The sequence below is a fragment of the Euprymna scolopes genome, chromosome 9 (genome assembly GCF_053919585.1).
Source record: "Euprymna scolopes isolate OS-2025 chromosome 9, ASM5391958v1, whole genome shotgun sequence".
Taxonomy (NCBI): domain Eukaryota; kingdom Metazoa; phylum Mollusca; class Cephalopoda; order Sepiida; family Sepiolidae; genus Euprymna; species Euprymna scolopes.
The window spans coordinates 18,576,081-18,598,455 of NC_136490.1; the positions used below are offsets into that span (position 1 = coordinate 18,576,081).

At 31.3% G+C, this 22,375-nt stretch overlaps 1 protein-coding gene across 1 annotated transcript in view; it reads left to right on the forward strand.

Annotated features, from left to right (window-relative positions):
• The window catches only part of LOC145284449 (ras suppressor protein 1-like), a 46,419-nt gene that overhangs the window by 16,945 nt on the left and 7,099 nt on the right, over nt 1-22,375 (forward strand). Inside the window, exons 2-6 of the mRNA XM_080133271.1 lie at nt 10,881-10,931; nt 14,760-14,827; nt 16,065-16,117; nt 20,370-20,488; nt 22,052-22,134. Coding sequence (XP_079989397.1) covers nt 10,881-10,931; nt 14,760-14,827; nt 16,065-16,117; nt 20,370-20,488; nt 22,052-22,134 — 374 coding nt within the window. The remainder of the gene's footprint in view (nt 1-10,880; nt 10,932-14,759; nt 14,828-16,064; nt 16,118-20,369; nt 20,489-22,051; nt 22,135-22,375) is intronic.

The following is a 22,375-nucleotide window of genomic DNA, read 5'->3' on the forward strand; positions in this document are numbered from 1 at the left end:
ATTAAATAAGTTGAAACTCATGGCTGAAATATTAGAGGAAGTGCTCCAGTCTGTAGTGGCATGGGAACATAAATGTATGGTAACATTTAATGCTGCCAAGACTAAGCTTCTTTCCTTTGATAATTACAAGAAACCTTCTTAACCACTGATTGCCATGGCTGATGATACACTAACTGAAAGCTCTTTATTCAAACTCCTCGACTTAACATTCATAGGGAACATGAATTGGAACAAGTACATCAAAAGCATTGCCAAAGCTGTTACGAAGAAGGTAGGCTCTCTTTATTGTGCTAGAAAGTTGCATACCCCTGAAAGTATCCTGTACAAGGTCCTTGGGCTAGTTCATCTGCTGCTAGTCTCTCACATGTAAACAGGGTTTAAAAAAGAGTGGACAACCTAATAGGTCCTGCACTGTCAACCAAACACCAACCTCTGTCCCATCGACAAAATATTGCATCCCTATTCCTATTTTACAAATAATTTAATGGAATATGCTCCGACAAACCCCAAGCATTTGTACCCACTCAATGTGAATAATCCAACTAAGCCGACAAGCAGCAAAATCGCACCCCCACACAGTAGAGATCATTAGATGGTGGAAAACTTTCTACTCTAATAGTTTCTTTCCTCGAACTGCCAGACTTTAGAATTCACTCTTGGGTCCCTGTTTCCTTGACTGTACTGACATCCAGAAGTTCAAGTGTAATGTAAACAAACATCTTACTGTTCAACTCTCTGCAAATTTGGTCCTAAATAGTAACTCTTTCCATCCAAGTGGCATTGTGCCTTGTTTATGATGAATAAGCAAAAAAATAAAAAATTCAGTTTTTAACTTGTTTTACATGTGTTGAACGGTTTTTAGAAATTGACGTCCAGACCAACCTATCTGTGTTCTATCTTTATTTATGCGTCTATCTCTCAAGTTGAGCCTCATCACTTTCACCCATGTTTTCCTGGACCAATTGACCCTGCAACCTCAACTGCTCTACATCTACTAACCCAAGCATTCCCATTCATTCCTTCAATGTGACGAAACCAGTGACATCTTCTGTTTTACACGCATCATCTAGATTTAATCTGTCTCTGAGGTCATCAGATCTAAAACTTTCTTTAAAATTCACATTATATTATATTACGCATCCAATATATTATACCATCTCTCTTCATGCAACACATGTCCTCAAATCTCACTAGTCAATTTTCACTTTCATAACACTGCATACACATCTTTTAATCAACAGTAGTAATGCTCTATTATTAATAATTTAAGTTCCCTGAAACCAAAGCTAAAGCAAAGGTAATAATGTCAATAATGTTCGAGATAAAGATATATTCTTTCTTTGATACAAGTAAACATTATTTCTAATAATTTCTGAAACTAAAAGTTCAAAATAATCTAAGATTATGATTAAAAAAAGCACATGATGCACTCAAAATTCCACAGGGAACAGATCAATGTGGAGAATACCCTTCATATCAGACAATTGCTATTCATTTGAGAGCTCCCCCTTTTTCGGGGGAGCTTGGTTTCCCCAACATCGTGGGGAAACAAATAAATGAAACAGCGGAAAGCTGAACTGGCCTTCAGCCAACCTTCATTTCTGCATCTGTGTATTCACTTAGCAGGTCAACTTTTTTATTTGAAATTTGAACGCTTTTCAGTTCCTATGGCCTCGTAGCGTAGCGGTAAGATGTCATGTTTTTTTTCACTTTCTTTTCCGCCCTCACGTCACGGGTTCGAGCCTGCCTGTTTACTAACACTTTTTTTTTTTCTTTTTTTTTTTTTTTTTACACCTCCAAACATCTGGGCAACACCGGGTACCCCTGCTAGTCTAATTATAAATAAGGAATGTTTCTGAATGATAAAACAATAAAAAAATTACTACAAAGCAAACAAAAATAAACACTATAAATAAATTATGCAAAGATATTAAGAATTTAAGGATAAAAATTTGGTAAAAGTGCATTTCAGGTGCGTAAATTATTATTGAGGTGTGTTGATAAAACACATTATTAGACCCAAAGAATAGCTTCTTTTTTAGTTTTATAATTTATTATCAGACCCAATGTACAAGATTGACACATTATATCAAGCATTGACGACCATCTTTTTTATTATTATTATTAGAATTGCATAAACCCATAGAAAGCTTCTTTTTTTTTTTCATTAGACCCATAGACTTAAATAAAACCTTCATTATTACTAGTGGGACCTGTGAAAATTCCACAACAGACTTATTCATATGTAATATATTAATGTTGGCATTCTGTAGATGTTCAGCATAAATGGACATGCTAGGATATTATTGTAGCTCTTTTGTTAAAACTGCAAAAGTATTTGTCTAAGTTAGCAGGGGTGCCTGGTGTATCTCGGTCATAAAATACACTTAAATATGATATTTTAATTCTTGCAGATTTCATATATATTATTATAGAGTTAATGTTCTATTGATTTTTATATATTATAAAGTTGCAATTTCAAAAATAAAAAAATATATATCCATATGACTTGGGTGCATCAGTTTGAATCGAAATTGAAATCAAAACTTATGAAAAAAAATGTATGTAAATATACATAACTTGAGTTCTTTCAGCTATAATCGAAACCAAAATTTATGAAGAATTCTTGGTCAAATTTATTAAAAACATAGATTACTGGAGTGCCATCATCTATAATAGAAACCAAAACTTAGGGAGAATTCTTGGTAAAATTATTTATTACAAGAAATGGAAGTCCATAACAATTAAACGACAGTCACTCGACTGTAAGCGTGACACACAAAATAAATAACACACACCCTATCCTATTAATATATATAGATTATTATGATTATTCTTATTAGAAATCCTATTAATATATATAGATTATTATGATTATTCTTATTAGAAATCCTATTAATATATATAGATTATTATGATTATTCTTATTAGAAATCCTATTAATATATATAGATTATTATGATTATTCTTATTAGAAATCCTATTAATATATATAGATTATTATGATTATTCTTATTAGAAATCCTATTAATATATATAGATTATTATGATTATTCTTATTAGAAATCCTATTAATATATATATATATATAGATTATTATGATTATTCTTATTAGAAATCCTATTAATGTATATAGATTATTATGGTTATTCTTATTAGAAATCCTATTAATATATATAGATTATTATGATTATTCTTATTAGAAATCCTATTAATATATATAGATTATTATGATTATTCTTATTAGAAATCCTATTAATATATATAGATTATTATGGTTATTCTTATTAGAAATCCTATTAATATATATAGATTATTATGATTATTCTTATTAGAAATCCTATTAATATATATAGATTATTATGATTATTCTTATTAGAAATCCTATTAATATATATAGATTATTATGATTATTCTTATTAGAAATCCTATTAATATATATAGATTATTATGATTATTCTTATTAGAAATCCTATTAATATATATAGATTATTATGATTATTCTTATTAGAAATCCTATTAATATATATAGATTATTATGATTATTCTTATTAGAAATCCTATTAATATATATAGATTATTATGATTATTCTTATTAGAAATCCTATTAATATATATAGATTATTATGATTATTCTTATTAGAAATCCTATTAATATATATAGATTATTATGATTATTCTTATTAGAAATCCTATTAATATATATAGATTATTATGATTATTCTTATTAGAAATCCTATTAATATATATAGATTATTATGATTATTCTTATTAGAAATCCTATTAATATATATAGATTATTATGATTATTCTTATTAGAAATCCTATTAATATATATAGATTATTATGATTATTCTTATTAGAAATCCTATTAATATATATATATAGATTATTATGATTATTCTTATTAGAAATCTTATTAATGTATATAGATTATTATGATTATTCTTATTAGAAATCCTATTAATATATATAGATTATTATGATTATTCTTATTAGAAATACTATTAAAACAATTAAAAATAAATTTAAGTCTAATAATTTATGCAACTGCATTGCACTTTTACCAAAGTGACTGAATTTGGCATTAAATAACATGAAAAGGGTTGATATGCCATAAAACAACCAAATTGTTAATATTTTCTAATCCCCCCCCTTCACATACTGGTTAAATTATTTTCTGAAACCCTATTAATATAATTAAAAATTAGGAATGTTTCTGGATGATAACATCCATTATTGCATTTCTGGTTCAATCAATTGTTTAGGTGTGGCAATCTTTCTGCTGTGGATCTTATAATATTCACTCTGATTATTAGATGAAGTAAAGCTATAAATAATATGCAAAACAAAATAAAAAAAAGTATTTTGTAAGTAGTGGGTTAGAATTCTTAATCTTTTTCTAGTGAGAATAGCAGTAAATGTTTTATTTTAAAATAGAATGAAAATCTAGGTCAACTACGATGTTGCACACCGTTTCCATCTCTTCTCTTCCTTGCAGCCTCATTCGCACAGAAAACATACTGCTAGCCTCTTTTCTGTTATATCATTCTGTTTATGTTTGACAGAACTCCAATCCTTGAAAAACATTACCAACGAGAACTTGCTACAGCCACAGAAATATCTTTTCCTTTTTCCTTCTTTGTACCAAAAACCAAATGTTACTTCCATGAACAAAGTTTTTTTTTTCCTAGACCATTCCATCCGTGAAACAGAATATCACAAGGTTACTTCCCAACCAACTACAGCCTGGTCGTCATCAAGTTTTAATATATATAAATACTTGTTGAGCCGCTGCCTTGGATAATAAATTCCTCTTTAGTAATCTTCTGTCCATTCCACCCCTTTAATTCCAATCTTTTCTGTCCATTCCACCCCTTTAATTCCAATCTTTTCGTAGTGGTGTTCATTGTCCAACTAAAAAATTTCATTAACCCTTATCTTCAAGTGTTTCTCCTCACCCCCAGAAAATGGATTTTGGGTTTACTTTTGACAGTCTTAACTCGTTTCCCTTATTTTTTCCTTTAGTTCTCACATTCCATAAGCAAATATTTCTAACAAAGGGGAAAGAATTGTTGTTTTCTGGGTCGGAATCTATCAAACACTTATTGTTGGTTGGCTATTTTTTTTTGACAGTGTAGTAATATATATGGGCCTCTATGGACAAATTTATCATTTGTTGACCTTTGACAACTAAATATTTTCATTTACCAGCCAAACAGAAAAGCTACTAGTAAAACCCACATGACTTTTGGAATATGACATCTTTATTCTCTGACGAATATGTATATCATAAAAGTTTTTCTACATTTTATTTATTTTTAAAGAAATGCAATTCTACATACGCACCAAATTTTATGTTGAGACTTGAATTTCTTCAGATGTTTTTTTTTAACAGCCTTAAATAAAAAGAGTATATTGTTCTATTAAACTTTGTTTAAATAATTTGACTTTGCTTGTTTTATTAAAAGAAAAAGTAAAGATTGAAAAGCATTTTTAGTCCCCCGACAAAAGGAGGGTGGACCTGTAAATTCACCCTTGTTCGTTTGCACTTTTCTCAATAACTACACCTTGGAATTTTTTGTTGTTTGCACAAACATTAAACATGATATGAGTAGAAAGTAACAGAACAGATTTTCTGGGGAAAAATCCGGCTGTCCCCCTAGGGGTGCCTTTCAGGTTAAAATGAAAAAAATTGACACTTTTGTGCTTATTTAAAAATATTGATGCCTTGGATTTTTATAAAAATTTCTGACAAGTTGTAACTAACTGATTTCTATATAATTTTGTTTGTCTGTACGTACTCCATTTTTGGGATTATTTTACCATATTTGTCCAAAATTTTCTGTATGTATATTTAGCAGTTTTGCATGGTGCAGAACTCAAATTTACATATGTTAAGGCCTAAAACTGCACCGTTTGTTCATTTTCACCAGGATTTGACGTCCTCTGGGGACTTTTGGGACTCAGTGTGGGAGGGGGATGCTGTACTTAATCATTTTGATCACTGTGTACTCACGGGGGGTGGGGCATGCATGCTTCACTTGTTCACACAGTAATGAGCTTTGGAAGATTGTCAGTGAAAAAATCAATCGTCAAAAGATAAGTGTTTTCTTTTTTCTAGTTGCCACAATCACTCCCAATACGACTATTTTATTCCCAATGGAAAGGATCAGTCAAAAATTATGTTCTTGTAAAAAAAACTTGGAATTCATTATCGTAATAATATTTTTATATTATTTAATTGGAATTCATTATTATATTCATTATTAGGTGAGTATTATTTATTAATTTATTGCAAACTATTATCCTCGTCTTTTTTAGATGTTGTTTCACAACGTTTCAGCCAACTATTCCTCTGGCTTTTGTCAGGTGGTAACCGCGACGGGATAGGAACTCTGAATCTCCTAACTGCATTCTTAGCAATTACTGCCTTCCATAGTTGTTGTCATCTCAACCATATTTTGGAACTGTAGGGATTCAACGTCTCTATTGGTCGCAGTGGATAGAGACGTTGAATCTCTACAATTCCAGGTGAGAATTGTCTGAAGGTAGCGCTTTCAATCCTACCCAAAGCCGGCCAGAGGCTTACTTAGTCGAAAACGTGGTGAGACAACAACAACTATGGATGGCAGTAATTGCTGAGGATGCAGTTAGGAGATTCGGAGTTCCTATCCCGTCGTGGTTACCAACTGATGAAGGCCAGAGGAATAGTTGGCCGAAACGTCGTGAAACAACAACTAAAAAAGATGAGTATAATAGTCCGCAATAAAATAAATTAATATTTTGTATTCCTACACATCACCAATAGAAAACGAATAAAGACAAGTTATAAACTTTTATACGTTTTGTATTCTGTTTTTATACATTTTCATATATATATATATATATATATATACACTAGCAAAAGTACCCGTCTTTGACTGGGTTCAAAAACAGCCTACAGAAAATGGACTCTGATTTATGAAAGTATGATAGCTTATGAAAAGGAAGGGTTGTAAATTTGGGTTGAATTTGGGGGTATCAAAACCAAAGTAAAATATGATGAAAGTAAAAATAAAATAGATAAACCCCATAATTTATTCTACCATACATGTTCATACTGAAAAACTTATCACAATATTCTGTGGATCTATATTAAAAAACCTTGTTAAACTTTGTGACATATTTCCATTCTATGGAGGTCAGGTGCGAACGAACACTCCATAATTTTATTTATACCATATTTCTTCAAACTGAAACATAATTATCAAAGTATACTTACGCAGATAGATATGAAAAGTCTTTATTAAAGTTTGTGCCTATTTCCATTCTATGGAGGCCAGGCTCAAACGCAGACCCCACAATTTTATTATACCCTCCCTATTTAAGTTAAAACATACTTATCAAAGTATTTCTATGTACATCTATATCAAAAACACGTGTAAACGCTTTTTTTTAATTTTTAAATTTTTTATTTCCATACTTTGTGGACTAGGCGCATACGCAGACCCCACAATTTTAATGAACCACGATTCTGCCAGATCAAACATACCCATTTCTGTGTCTCGATACACCTATCATTATATGTAATCAGTTTTTTAAAATAGTCAACCATATAGGAGCCTATTCGTGACCAGACACACACACACACACACACACACACACACACACACACACACATTCAGCTTTATATATATATATATATATATATATATATATATATATATATATATATATATTAGCTTCTTACATCAAGTAGCTTGATTTCTTGTATACAGTGATTTCCAAAATTACATGCACATATATAAGTTGAAATTAGCTTCCTTCACCTGAACAAAGCAGCTAGCGTCTTTTTAATGGCAGCTGTTTGCTTCTTGGGGGAACAGGTGGGAGACAATGTATGTATACTTTTCTCACAAGTTGTAGAATCTGTTCGTATGTGAACAAGAAAAGTACAACCATGTTATCTTAAATTATCATCGATCCATTTTCCTAAACTATGAGTTCTTTCTGATTATCTTCAGGTGGGATGTAAGGTGTCTGAAACCCCTACCTAGTAGGATATTAGATTACTTGTTTCCACATTAATGTATGAACTGCAACTGAAATCTCATTTCAAAACCTATGTCACATGACTAAACTAGCCAATAGGGTGTTTACACTCAATTAAGACAGGAGTTGAACCTGGGGCTCAAACATTGAACACTAAGGTGTTGATTGTCGAGACTGCTACTGTGCCTCCAGTGGTTTTTATGGTGGGGTCAGGAGATCTCTATTAACAAATGAGTATATCTATCAATCTATCATCTGGTCACTCCTCCCTTTTGGCTATGAGACATGATTAATGAGAGTGGTTAATTGATAGAAGTTAGAAGCTTTTGACAATGACTACTTATGTTGCCGTTTGCGTTGCTGGCAAGTTGAGCATATCATAACGGCTGTCTTCCACCAACACTACAATGTAATATCTCCATCGTCTGTCTTATTGCAATGACATCTTAAATGGTTTGAGCATTTGTCACACAAAAAGAGAGCTAAGATGAAGAAAACCATCCCAAACATATTTTCTTGGTAGGAATTCTCATAATTATTATTTATATATATATATAGATTATCAAATGAGAGTTGAAGGCATGCGTTGCATGGAGAGAAATTAGATTTTAGTTAAAATGATGCAAATTTTCTTAAATTTTGCATCTATACAATTTGATAGCAATATTATAATTATGATTAATCTCTTTATTTACTTTTTTTATTTTATTTTATTTTCACCAGGTATAGTTGCCAAATAGTTTTTGAAATTCTGTTTTGAGTTCAGTTGCTCTTCTATAATAACTAGAATAATGGAGATCTTCCTAAGATTCCATTTTTTTTTTTTTTTTTTTTTTTTTGCATTCAATTATTTATACAAAAGAGCCTTTTTTTACCTTACGGCTGTGTAAGTAGGAGAATAATTTACCCTTCACTAATGTGATACCTCCAGATGGAGAGCAACATATATTTTTAATGCAATACATTCCAGCACTAGCTCAAGTTAGCTCAATGGTAAATCTTCAGGCTTTTGATTTTGGGGCCCTGATTTTGAATATCACTAGTTTCAGCCAAGTTCATGAGGCGTAAATGACAAAACGTGTGTCTGCGGATAATTAAAAAATATATTATTTCATGTATCCATATAAAATGTTTTAAGGAGATATAGTTGTGTATCAATTTTCAGTATTTACTTTAACAGTGCTCAATATGTGAGTAGAGCTAAGTAGAGACTCTAAATATGAAATCTTGAAATTATGTCTTGGATCTTTCTGAAATCCAATACGATAAAATGAGAGGTTAACCATGTGTTTTGAAGTGGGTGCCTATAAACATTACAATAAGTGTTTTTTTTTTGTTTTTTTTTTTTTAATTAAACAGTTTTTACAGATTTTACATATCTCCATCTACTTTTCTCTTTTCTTTTTCTCATAATGTTTTTCATTCTTATAATAAAGTTTTTCTAGAAAAACTAATTCTTTGAGAAATTGTTTAGTGATTTTCTGCTATTTAACAAAACATGTGTAAGACGTACTATAATGAAATTTAAGTATTTGCCAAAAAAAAAAAATAATTATAAAATTTTATGAGTGAATTAATTCCATCTTTTGGGCTTTTGGAAAATAATAGTGAATAAAAAAATCAGTTTAAACTCTGTAAATTAGAATTTACGATTTGACAAGTTGAAGACTTAAAATTTTCCTTATTTCATGGAGTTTCGGAGAATGGCACTTATCCTCAGAGGAAAATAGTTAACAAAATAAAACTGTTATTCATAGGCATGCTATAATTTTGCTGATTAGCAAATAAATTCAAACTAAATGCATAGGCTAAAAGATATTCTAAATGAAGTCCAGGCTTGACGAATGAAAAGTTGAAAAATGTGGTACAACTCAAATAAAATATTGATTGGTTAGATGTAAAAATGCAAGCCAATAGTAATTGTATCGAGTGGTTGATTTTAAAAAAATTTTTTTTTTTTTAATTCAATTTTCACCCCAAACAAGGCACAGTGCAACTTTGAAGCCGGGGGCTACTATCAGGGACTTAATTTGCAGGGGCATTATGAAGGGAGATGAGTAGAAAGATGTTTGTTCATATTACACTTGAACTTCTGCATATCAGTACAGTTGGGAAAGCAGAATCCCGGAAGGGAGTTCCAAAGACCTGCAGTTCTGGGGAAGAAACTATTGGAGTAAAAGGCTTTCTTGCACCTAGGGATCTCTACTGTAAAGGATGAGACTTAGTAGCTTGTCGGGTTTGTCTGGGGTAGTTACGTCGAGGAGGTACAAGTGTTTGCAGTTCGTCAGAGCATTCACCATTAAAGTATTTGTAGAACAGGCAGAGGGATGCAACATCTCGTCAATGGGACAGAGGCTGAAGCCTAGATGACAGTTCAGGACCTATCAGGTTGGCGACTCTCCTTTGAACCCTGTCCAGGAGCGAGAGACAAGCAGCAGATGCACCAGCCCAGATGTGACAACAGTACTCCATACATGGGCGAATGGTGGCCTTATAGAGGTACAGGATACTTTCAGACGTAAGTAGTTTTCTAGCACGGTAGGGGGAGCCAACCTTTCTTGCAGCAGCCTTGGCAATGCTCTCAATGTATCTATTCCAGTTCATATTCCCTGTAAACGTTAGGCCGAGGACTTTAAAAGAAGCACTTTCAGGCAATGTGTTCTTGGCCATTGCTATTGGTGGTAGAGATGCAAAGATAACTTAATAATGTGGTAGATTTTTTTTTTTTTTTCACAAGAATACATTTTTATACTTTTATTGAGATTACAGTTATCCTTTTTTTCTCTTTTCTTTTTTATTTATTAAAAATGTATATTTATTGATAATTTAAAATTTTTTTATTTCAGTGACTTTGGAACACTTAACAAGATTAACCTTGAGCCACAATAAGCTTACGGGTAAGTTTTATTTAATTTTGAATTTTGAAGAACATACAAGTTAATTGTTGTATTTTTTTATCACTATTCAGATTAAAATTATTTTTAAGGAAATAAAATATAAGTAAAGCATTTTTATAGTTTTCTTTATTTCTTTTCATAAAGAAAATAACTGTGAAAAGTACAAAACTTTAAAAACCGAAAAGCCAATAAAATAATTTATCAAAACTATTACTACAGCAACCACAAACTGATAAACAAAACAATAAAAATGGAAATCATCTCCTTGACCATAAAAAGGCAATTAGAACAGAATTTAAACTTAAGTCAAACTTACAGATAAGTACAATTTTTAAATATTTTAACAGATTACATGTGAACAAGTAGTCACTAAATACAACAATGTGTGATAACTAGGGCTATGACAGGTATATATCCATTGATATCTTATGTTTTTATGTAGAGTGATGTGATTCTCAGTTGATTAATTGTCTCTAACTGTGTAGGATATCTACTCGAGAGTAAAAACAATGAAAAGAATATGCTGTTGTCATAGCCCTCGTGATAACCTATTTTGACCATTTTTTTTTTTTAGTATATTTGTTTGTTCTTCGTAATAAATGTTGAAACTCAGTCATGTTCTACAAAGCCAAAAAGCAAAAACAATTTTTCTATCTAAAACAACCAAATAATAAATATATATTTTTAATAAGTAAAAAGAAAGAAGAAAAAAGAAGAAAATCTGTGCCTAAACCTAAATGTAGATTCCATGAACAAAGCTTCTTTCTTAGAACTGCACGCCTGTGGAATTGTGTTCTGTTTTCCTGCTTTCCAACTGACTACAATATGGTTGTCTTCAAGTTCAATGTAAACAAGTTCTTGATGAGCTGTTCCACTTAACAAATTGACTGAATTTCCATTACTAACGATTACTATATTGTCCAATTGACTACTGTACACTCTTAACCCTTATCCTCGAGTGACCTCTGGGCCTTGATAAGTGGTTATGCCTATGTAAAAAAAAAAAAAAATAAAAGATGTAAAAGATGTAAAGAACTTGAAGCATAAAACCATTTTCCCAAATTACCTAATCCAACATTAAATGACTCTAAAAGATTTGATATGCCAAACCAAAACAACCAAACCAAACACCATGAATAAATATTTAAAAATATAAACAATTTGAAGCATTTCCCATATTTCTAGATTCTGCTTTAAATAACTCAAAAAGAGTTAATATGCTGTAAACCAAAACAGCCTCTTATGTTTCGGTTGATAATAACTGAAGTTTTGACAAAATGTTCTCATCTGCATTGTCGCCAGAGTTTCACTGATCCTAAGTATTAGCTTTATTTTGTAACGTTAAGAAGTATGATAGTAAAGAATGTCTTGGCTTGTTTGGGATCCAGAACTTTGGTATTTTCTCTCTGGAACTTCTTTATCAGACATAGCTTGGTGATTTTCATTGGTTCATCAAAATAAACGACAATATTTTATTTTATCTACAGATGCACGCTCCATAGAAATAGGAAGAGGAAGGGCAGAACAGGTGCATTCCTTGCCCATCTCTAGAGGGCAAAAAACGGTACTTGTGCATTTAACGAACCAGACGTAACTCAGCATTTGCTCGGCTTTGTCCGACGCATGACGTCAACAGCCGGATATAACCGAGCGTTGCCGATTAAGCAGACGAGAATTAGGATTGGGACCTTCTTCTCAAAATCCCGACTAACCATCGCATGTATAATAAAAATAATATACTTATGGGCGTTCGAGATGGCATCTACAAAAAATCTCCATCGCGAATGTGGGTTACGTTCTCGCCACACAATTGTGGATTGTAAAAATTTCCTGCGTGATATATGCAGGGTGCAGGGACTATTTTCTTAGGAATCGCCGGCAGATTGGAGGCCCAGGCCATACAGTAGAAATCGACGAGTCCGTTTTTAACCGCAGAAAACACAACGTCGGCAGACTTCTGACACCGGTCTGGATACGACCCTGCCGAAAAGGAGGGTTTCTTGGTCACTGTACCAAATAGGAACGCCGAAACCCTCCTTTCACTAATAAATAAAAAGAAATCCTTGTTTCTGGCAAAAAAAAAAAATGTACAAATAATCCTTGTTCCCCCCCCCCCTCCAATGCTTTTTATTGCCCTCTTTTTTAAAGACTTTTTCCATTTATTTGACATAAAGAGTTGCAAAAAAAAAAAATATTAACTTTTACGTGTTTAAGACATAGACAATGTTTTTTTTATGTTAAAAATTAAAAAAAAAAAAAACAGTTCAGACAAAAAAAAGTTTCCTATTATTTAACAAAAAAACTTGTTTTATATGTATTTATTTTGAAAACAGAAAACAATTTCAAACAATAATAATAAAAAAAAACAAATGAACGGTAGGTTTTTGCTTTTTACTTATTTATTTTTTTTTATGTTTCTACATTTTACAATTTCATTGTACAGTTATTTTGTTGTAGCATTGTTTTTATTTTATCGCCAACGCTCGGTTTTATCCGGCTGTTGACGTCATGCGCCGGACAAAGCCGAGCAAATGCTGAGTTACGTCTGGTTCGTTAAATGCACAAGTACCCAAAAAACTGTCAGCAATTGTCTGTTATTCTGTCATTTTCTGCCTTCTCATCTGTTGTGTAATTAACTTTTATCAGTAACACATCCTTCCTACATGATAATTATTCAGCTGAAAAACAGATTTTTTTTTTTCTTAACTCTCAGAGGTCAATTTTTTTTTTTTTTTTACTACTTGGGATGAATTATCTGAATCGAAAAAAAATCATAAATTTTTAGAGTATCGGAATCGAACAAATTTGTGCATATTTTCTGATGCCAAAAATGACTCTTTTTAATTTTCTGTTTTTGCATAAAACTTAATTTATCTTTGGTTTTACTAATGATAAAATGATATTTGATTTTTATAAATTATCAGAAAAACTAAAATCTACAGATAAACTCTCTCACAAGTGTATTTTTACATTTGAAAAATGTATATATTACATTGTTTTTTTGTTTTTATTTTACAGTTATCCAAAAATATTTTTTTATTTTACAGTTATCCAAAAATATTTTTTTATTTTACAGTTATCCAAAAATATTTTTTTATTTTACAGTTATCCAAAAATATTTTTTTATTTTACAGTTATCCAAAAATATTTTTTTATTTTACAGTTATCCAAAAATATTTTTTTATTTTACAGTTATCCAAAAATATTTTTTTATTTTACAGTTATCCAAAAATATTTTTTTATTTTACAGTTATCCAAAAATATTTTTTTATTTTACAGTTATCCAAAAATATTTTTTTATTTTACAGTTATCCAAAAATATTTTTTTATTTTACAGTTATCCAAAAATATTTTTTTATTTTACAGTTATCCAAAAATATTTTTTTATTTTACAGTTATCCAAAAATATTTTTTTATTTTACAGTTATCCAAAAATATTTTTTTATTTTACAGTTATCCAAAAATATTTTTTTATTTTACAGTTATCCAAAAATATTTTTTTATTTTACAGTTATCCAAAAATATTTTTTTATTTTACAGTTATCCAAAAATATTTTTTTATTTTACAGTTATCCAAAAATAAAAAACAATCTATTGCTGAATGTTTAGAGGTTTTAAAAGATTTAGAATCAGGAATTTAGAATAGAATCTGTAATTGTATCAGAATTGTGAAAAATATTGGAATTATTCCATTACTATGTTTAACATTTAAACAAGTCTGTTTTAGCATAAGACGGTTTAGTATTTTGACTATACAAGTTAACATTGTACAGTTGTTGAAAAAAAAAACAATTTGTTTTTTATAAATTCCACCATTTTGTTTTTCAGAAATCCCTGAAGACATTGTGCATTTGGTGAATCTTGAGAAGTTGAACTTATTTAATAATCATATTGAGGTATGAAAAATTATTTTCTAGTCAATCAGTTTTAAGGGACCGTCATCTGGAGGTTGGAAATTGACAAATAAAATCATTTCATATTTCAAATCTATCCATGTTTTATTGATCATTTTTTTCAACATTTTTGTAAACAAATATTTTTCTAGTTATCATTCAAGAGTAATGTCTAATTTTTAAGTACAGATAATCACAAAGAAAAATAAAAGAATGATATATATATATATGTGTGTGTATATATATATATATATATATATATATATATATATATATATTATTTGTTTACAAAGATTTTATTGGAAAGTACAATAAATAAAACAGAGTTGATATAGAATAATTTTATTTGTCAATTTCCAACCTCCAAACTATCATCTCTGATAGGTTCATAAGAGTAGTGGTTGATGGGCAGAAATCAGAAGCTCACAGTATTGATGCTGGAGTCCCTCAGGGGACCATCCTGGGCCCAACTCTCTTCCTGATCTACATAAATGATTTCCCAAATCACATCCTAAGATCATTTGTAGACATTTATGCTGGCAACACTTCAAAGGCCGTAAACAACCAAGTTCTCTGATTCTCTCTCATCTGATCTTGATCATGTGGTGCAATGGGGAAAGAGGTGACTGATTACTTTTAATGCATTTAAAACCAAGCTGCTATCTTTCCATCATCAACACTCTGATCCCATCTGGCATCAATCAAAATGAATGACTCTCGTCTTGGGGAGGCTCCATGTTTTGACACACTTCTAGGTCTGACCTTTGCTTTTGATCTGAGATGGAACACGTACATAAAATCTGTTGCCAAGGCTGTTGGAAAATTGTACTGGGCAGAAACTCCCAGAAGCAGCTTATCCTGCTTTGAAAGAGTTAAAAATAGACTTCCTAGTCGTGGGGATGTCCTTTTCTATTCCCTGCAAACTCTTTCCCATAGAAGAGACATTGCGAGTCTTTGCTTTTATCGTTATTTTCATGGCAAGTACTCGTCTGAGCTCCAACCTATGGTCCCCTGTCCTGACTTTCACGAAAAACACTCATCTAGCTGAAACCACTATCAATAATTTCCCCCACTCTTTATCCATGCCAAAACCTAAACCTAGATTCCATGAACAAAGCTTCTTTCTTAGAACTGTGATAGGTGATATCTTACAGCAACTTTTAGTTTTGTTTATATTTACTTAGCAAAATGTTTTATTTATTTGAAAGGAAATTATAAAGTGTTTTATTTTTTGTTGCAGACCTTACCAAGTACTATATGTGATTTTACTAAACTGAAAACCTTAAATCTAGCGTAAGTATATTTTTCTAATTTCTTTATTTTTAAGTTTTTATTAGATTAGTAGTCCTTAACTTATTAGAATTTGGTTATCAAACCAGATATAAACCCCCCTCCCAATGAAAAGATTTTTTAAAAATCTTTATGGTGTATATTCTTTGATGTTTATACTTGTGATGAAAAGAAAATATCGTACACCAAAAATCATGTAAATTGATCAATTTTACCATTCTGAATTTTGGAGATAAGGGTTGATTACTCCTATTATTTAGAGTATTCAGACTACTATTCTCATCCTGAGTGTTATTTGCACAACATTCCAGTCGATGTAACCTCTGACTTTCTTCAGATATATCCTGCCGAATTTTGGAATCTGTCAAACTCGGGAATCAGTGGATGGAATTTCCAACAGAAAAGTTACATTCTTGGAGGTTGAAACTTTAATCCTCAGTGCAAGCGACCCAAAAATACAATTGCAAATTACTTAGGACTTCTACCCATTCATGGCTGATGAAATGAGAGCATGCTACCCCCCTGCATTAAGTAAAGGGTTCCATTTGAAATTTTGTGCAGATTTCAGAGTTCAACAAGATACACCTGAAGAAGGTCGGAGGTTACATCGATCAAAATATGAAAATCACACTCAAGGTAAGAACAGTAGTTCAAATAATGCAAATACGTTTTATTTAAAAAAAAAAAAAGAAAATTAAATTTATGACTAAATGACTATTGATACCGTTTTTGCAGAACAAGGGAGATAATTTCAAATAATTTAACTTTTGCAAAATTTTAGAGAAGGGGAGGAGGTGGCCATTGTAAAACTCAAATTTGCTAACAAGTGATTTTCTTTATAAAATTAAAACTACTTGATTCCATGAACACAGCTTCTTTCTTAGAATAGCACGCCAGTGGAACTCTGTTCCGTCTGCCTGTTTCCCACCTGGCTACAACTTGGATGTCTTCAAATCCAACATAAACAAATTCCTGATGAACCGCCCCCTTAAGTAGACACTTTATGAAATCTCAACACTAACGTACAACGTACTGTACATGCAATAACCCTTATCCCTGAGTGGCTTCCGGGCCTTGATAAGTGGTGACCTCCTTGTAAAAAAAAAAAAAAAATCAATTTGTGTGACTTATGGTATATTATGTTTTCTTTCCATCACTGGTACGTCCATCATAAAAAATGTTTTTCTTTATATTTGTTTTTTTCAAGTGGAGATGTGGGTTATTGGTAAGTGCCTAATCACATTGTGTATATTAATATATGTAATCACCATGATCTATGCTTTGCTACTTACCTGTTTTTTGTTTATGTAAATATGTGAACAAAAAAATGATCATGCCCAGCCAGCAGCCATCCCATTCATTCGCATGTGCGCACCTACCTACACATACGGTGTGGGAGTGTGTTTGGGGGGGGGGGGTAGATGAATAGATTTGTTGAGAATGATGCAAACAGACAGGGAAGGGAAGAGTGAATCCAATGTAATTTATATATACAGAAAAGAGTGTATTGTTTTTATATTTAACTAGCCTGGGTGCCTGGCGTTGCCCGGGTGTTTGGAGGTGTGTGTTGAAAGAAAAAAAAAAAGTGGTAGTAGGCAGGCTCAAATTCGTACCGCAAAGGAGGAAAAAACCGTGATGTCTTTGCTGTTGCACTCATGGTCACACCACAAGTGACATAGGTTTAAATTAAGGCTAGTCAGTCGAAAAGAGGGGATGATTTTCGGAAATATTGGCAAAAAAAAAAACGACGCTCCCCCCCTTCCTGTAGAAAAGTGCCCAGTTGAAGGTGAAGGAATTAATGTTTTTAGCTAATTTTTCGATATTTGTCATCTGAGGGGTCGCACTTCAAAACGATACCAATGTCGTGAAAATCTGTCGCCTCTGTCAAAAGTTTTAGGCAGACATACAAACATACATTTAAACAGACAGGTGAGATTTATATTATAGACTAGCAGGAGGGTACCCGGCGTTGCCCGAGTGTTTGGAGATGTGTGGGGTCATAGGGGGTGGGGGGTGTTAATCAAAACATAAGAATAAGCGAAGTAAAAAAAAAAGAAAACAGAAAAACGAACGTTAAAACTTATCTGAAAAATAAAGCGGGGGTTACCCTGGGTAATCAAAACATAAGAATAAGCAAAGTAAATATTTTTAAAAGTTAAAACTTTAAAAAATCGAAAAAAAAAACATAAAAAAACTAACGTAAGGCAAACGAACGATGTTAAATGTAAAAATCGGAAAAAGAAAACAGAAAAACGAACGTTGAAACTTCTTTAAAAAATCTGAAAAATAAAAACCAAAAAAAAAAAACATGTGAAAAATGGCTTAAATAAGCTTGTTTCAATATTAAAATTTAAAAAATCGGTAGGTATCCGGTGTTGCCCGGGTGTTTTTGGGTGTGCGTGGTCGCTCGGGGGTGGGAGGTGTTAATGAAAACCCAAGAATAAGCAAAGTAAAAAAAACAGAAAAACAAACGTTACGTGAAAAATGACTTAAATAACCCTGCTTCAATATTTAAATTTAAAAAATTGAAAAAAAAAAAGAGACCTCTCACACCACGATTCGAACCCAAAACGTTTAGATAATGACCCAGCGCTTTAACCAACTGACCTAACACAACGTACACAAAATTAGATAATTTTTTTAATCTTTAAACTAAATGAGGTTACGACGTCGTATGACGCATGCATTGTGCTACATAGTTTAATACAGATAGTAAAATCACATTGTGAGAGGGTCCTGGATATGACCTTAAACTATATCTGATGGTGAGGCCCCAGCTTGCGGGCTTTGGGGAGTGTGGAGCCACCTCTTAATTGACATTGCTCCCGGGTCCTGGAGTGGTAGTACCTGTTAGGGTCCCAACTATGGGTTAAAATGGAATGTATATGTATACTAGTAGGGAGACCCAATGTTTCCCAAGATTTCACACTCCCAATACTTTTCTTGTCATCGAAATCCGTGAAATCACTCATTTTTCACTCAAATTGATTGATTGCTCTAGTCGGAGACACACTGTGGTGCACCAGGAGGAAGCTTCACATGCATTAGTCTACAATGCATTCTCGTCTACATTGCACTATAGAAAACCTACTGTTGATTTTATGTATTTATTTTTATATAATGGCTTGAAATAAAGTTTAAAATGAAAAAGTCAAGTATGAATTATGCTTTAAAGAGAAACATTTATTTCAAATGCGTCCCTGTCTTATAAAAGAACCTACTGTTGATTTTATCATCCCTCCTGAGCTGTCTGATAGACTAAAAACAATTCTTCCATCATGGTCAGCAAAATGGGCATAACAATAAAGAAGATAATATAGATATTTACTAGAATTTAAAAAAGCAAAAATTGAATTTGAGTCTATCCCCAGTGTTTCTTTCGCTATGATGTCATTTTGTAGACTGGAATAATTGATCCTATTTCATTATATTATCAGAGATAAATGTGTTTTGAATCAATAATTTATATTGCAAAAAAACGTTATGAATTGATATTTCATATTCTTATTGTTAAAATAATAAAAGATAACATAGTCTCAAAATCAGTTTTTATTTTGAATACTTTTTCTCTTACTCTTCAAGGGCCAATGGGTTGACAGATAGTATAATAGATTATAACGAACAATTTATAAATACCAAATTTGTTTTTCTTTATAATTTTCTTTTTTCTGTGCAATAACACAAACCTACATGTGCTAAACATGTGTAAAACCAAATAAGGTGATGAATAGATTAAAATACAACATAATCACGTTGACATATGGTAACTCCTCAGCCGTAGTGAAGGTAATTCATCTAAGAAAAGAAAACTTTTTTGAAAAACCAAAACCAGATAGTCCATTAACTCTGTAAAACAGTCTTCTAATGATATTGCCACAAACAAAACACCCATTTCAAATTTGTCTCAAGTCAGCACGGAAGTAGTAAGGAGTAGAAAACTCGTGAAAATGTTCATGTCGGTGCACAGTCTAGAAGTTAGTGTCCCCAATGATGCTGTTTAATTTACATAAATAAAACTACTAGACCAATTTACGTGATTTTTGGAGTATGATATTTCTTTTTATTTCATTACGGGTACATACATCAAACAGATTTTTCTTGATTTTTTTTTCGTTTTTTAATATAGGAGAACTTCTGGACAAGTACCGATTTTACACTGGATTTAAAGTTTGTTTCGCAAGAATATCTTTTTTTTTTTTTTAATTTTTTATAACAATTAATTCGCTGATATATTTCTTTCTGTTTCTTCTAAAAGTATTAATCGGCTGAAAGCTCTTCCTCGTGGTTTTGGTGCCTTTCCTGTCCTTGAGGTTCTTGACCTCACTTACAACAATCTGAATGAGTCCAGCTTACCAGGAAATTTTTTCTGTTTAGGTAAGGATGGCTAGCTAATTTATGAATGCATTAAATTTGATTAATAGAGTTATCTCCTCTTTTGCTAAATTAATATTTGATTGGTTGACCAATCAGAATTGAATAACAATAATAATAATGCAAAACTTGACTATTTTCATAGTCAACAAGTTGTTCCAACCCACAAAATCTGGTAAAATGAAGCTCCACATGTTTGTTTTCTCTGACATTTTATTTATTCTGAACAACAAAAGAAATTCTTCCAAATAAATTGAATATTTAATATAATTAAGGTGGAGCAATACTAATATTAGATATGAAAGAATCAACTTTAAGGGAATCTTCCTTTGTTATTAAGTTAACAACATGATGCACTGCAATTTCCAGAGTTTAGATGCGGTTTTTTAATGGAGAAAATAACTTTAAAATTCATGTGAGATTCTAAATAGGTAAGAAACAATTAAGAAAACTGTTTTAAAATTTCAAACCCAAGTATTCATTTCTCTTCTAATCTCTCTCTCTCTCTCTCTCTCTCTCTCTCTCTCTCTCTCAATGATGATGCTCAAACTATTTATTTGTGACGAGCAGGTTTGTTGGAACTTTGTTTGCATCATGAATAAGTGTTTGGTAATGTCTTTGATTGACCTGCAGCCAAGTGCTGCGCTATATTAAAGATTCATAAACAAAAAACAAAGAATTAAAAAGAATTATCTTGGACATAGTGACAAAAAAGAAATGTCCAACCAGGTTACGTGTGTTGCCGTTAATGCATAACTGTTTACAAAAACATCCTCAGTTCAAGCTCCTCCGACACAAGTGAGGGAGACTGCAATAGCTGCGATTGATGAGGATGCTTTAGGTGATGCATCATACAATAAGACGCCAAGAAAATATCTCTGTATGAAAATTGTTGACATGTCTCCTGTAAATCTACATGGTGTCATGCTACAAGTGCCAAACTGAAATTGGACAAAAAGTTCTCGATACACCATTGCTGTAGTGTACAATGTAACTAAAAATGTATTGGATGCTTAACTTTAACAAAAACAAAAAAAATGAACATAAACACGACAAACTTCAAGCTATTTAGAAGACCAATTTTTCTAAAAAATAGTTTCAGAGATTAAAAATATATTTACAGAAAATTTATTATTTCCATTTCATTTTTGTTTTATTCAGTTTTAATCATTAACTTAATAATATTGCTTTCCGTAGATGTAACTATATTTTATGCAAGAGTGATTAGATGTTTTCTTTTTTAATATCTAAAATTTTTCCAAGATATATTTTGCATATTTTATATCGTATCCTAATGATTAAAAAAGGATGTTTTTTAAAATTAACATGATTTAATTCTTTGTAATATTACGTTTTGAAAAAAAATTTTTTAGTAACATTTGATAAATATTTTTTCTTTGCATTTAGGCAAGTCTATGATTTCAAATAATAACAGAATAATGGTCGTACTAACATAGGAATCAGCACTTTATCTAAAAAATTTATTTTTTATTTATTGCATTGCTATATCTTTTTCTTGATATTTATTAGCTTCCTATAAGCCATCACCTTTTTTTTTTCTTTCAGAAACCCTTCGTGCCTTATATCTTGGAGATAATGATTTTACAACTTTCCCCCATGAAGTAGGTAAACTTCAGAATCTGCAAGTTGTAAGTAACTTTTTAATACTTTTAATTTTTTTTTTTTTTTAAATTTTTTTTTTAAAGCTTATGGTCAAGATTGTCTGCTCTTTTTGATTTCCAGTTTCTGCTGTCTATTTGGTTGGATAATTAGACATGGTCCAAGTGGACAAGAAAACCATTCTTAATATGGAGAAAGATGAAGCTTTCCAACTATTTGAGAGGAAGATAATCGTTAATGTCACTGTCGTCCTGTCTATGGAGCAGAAAC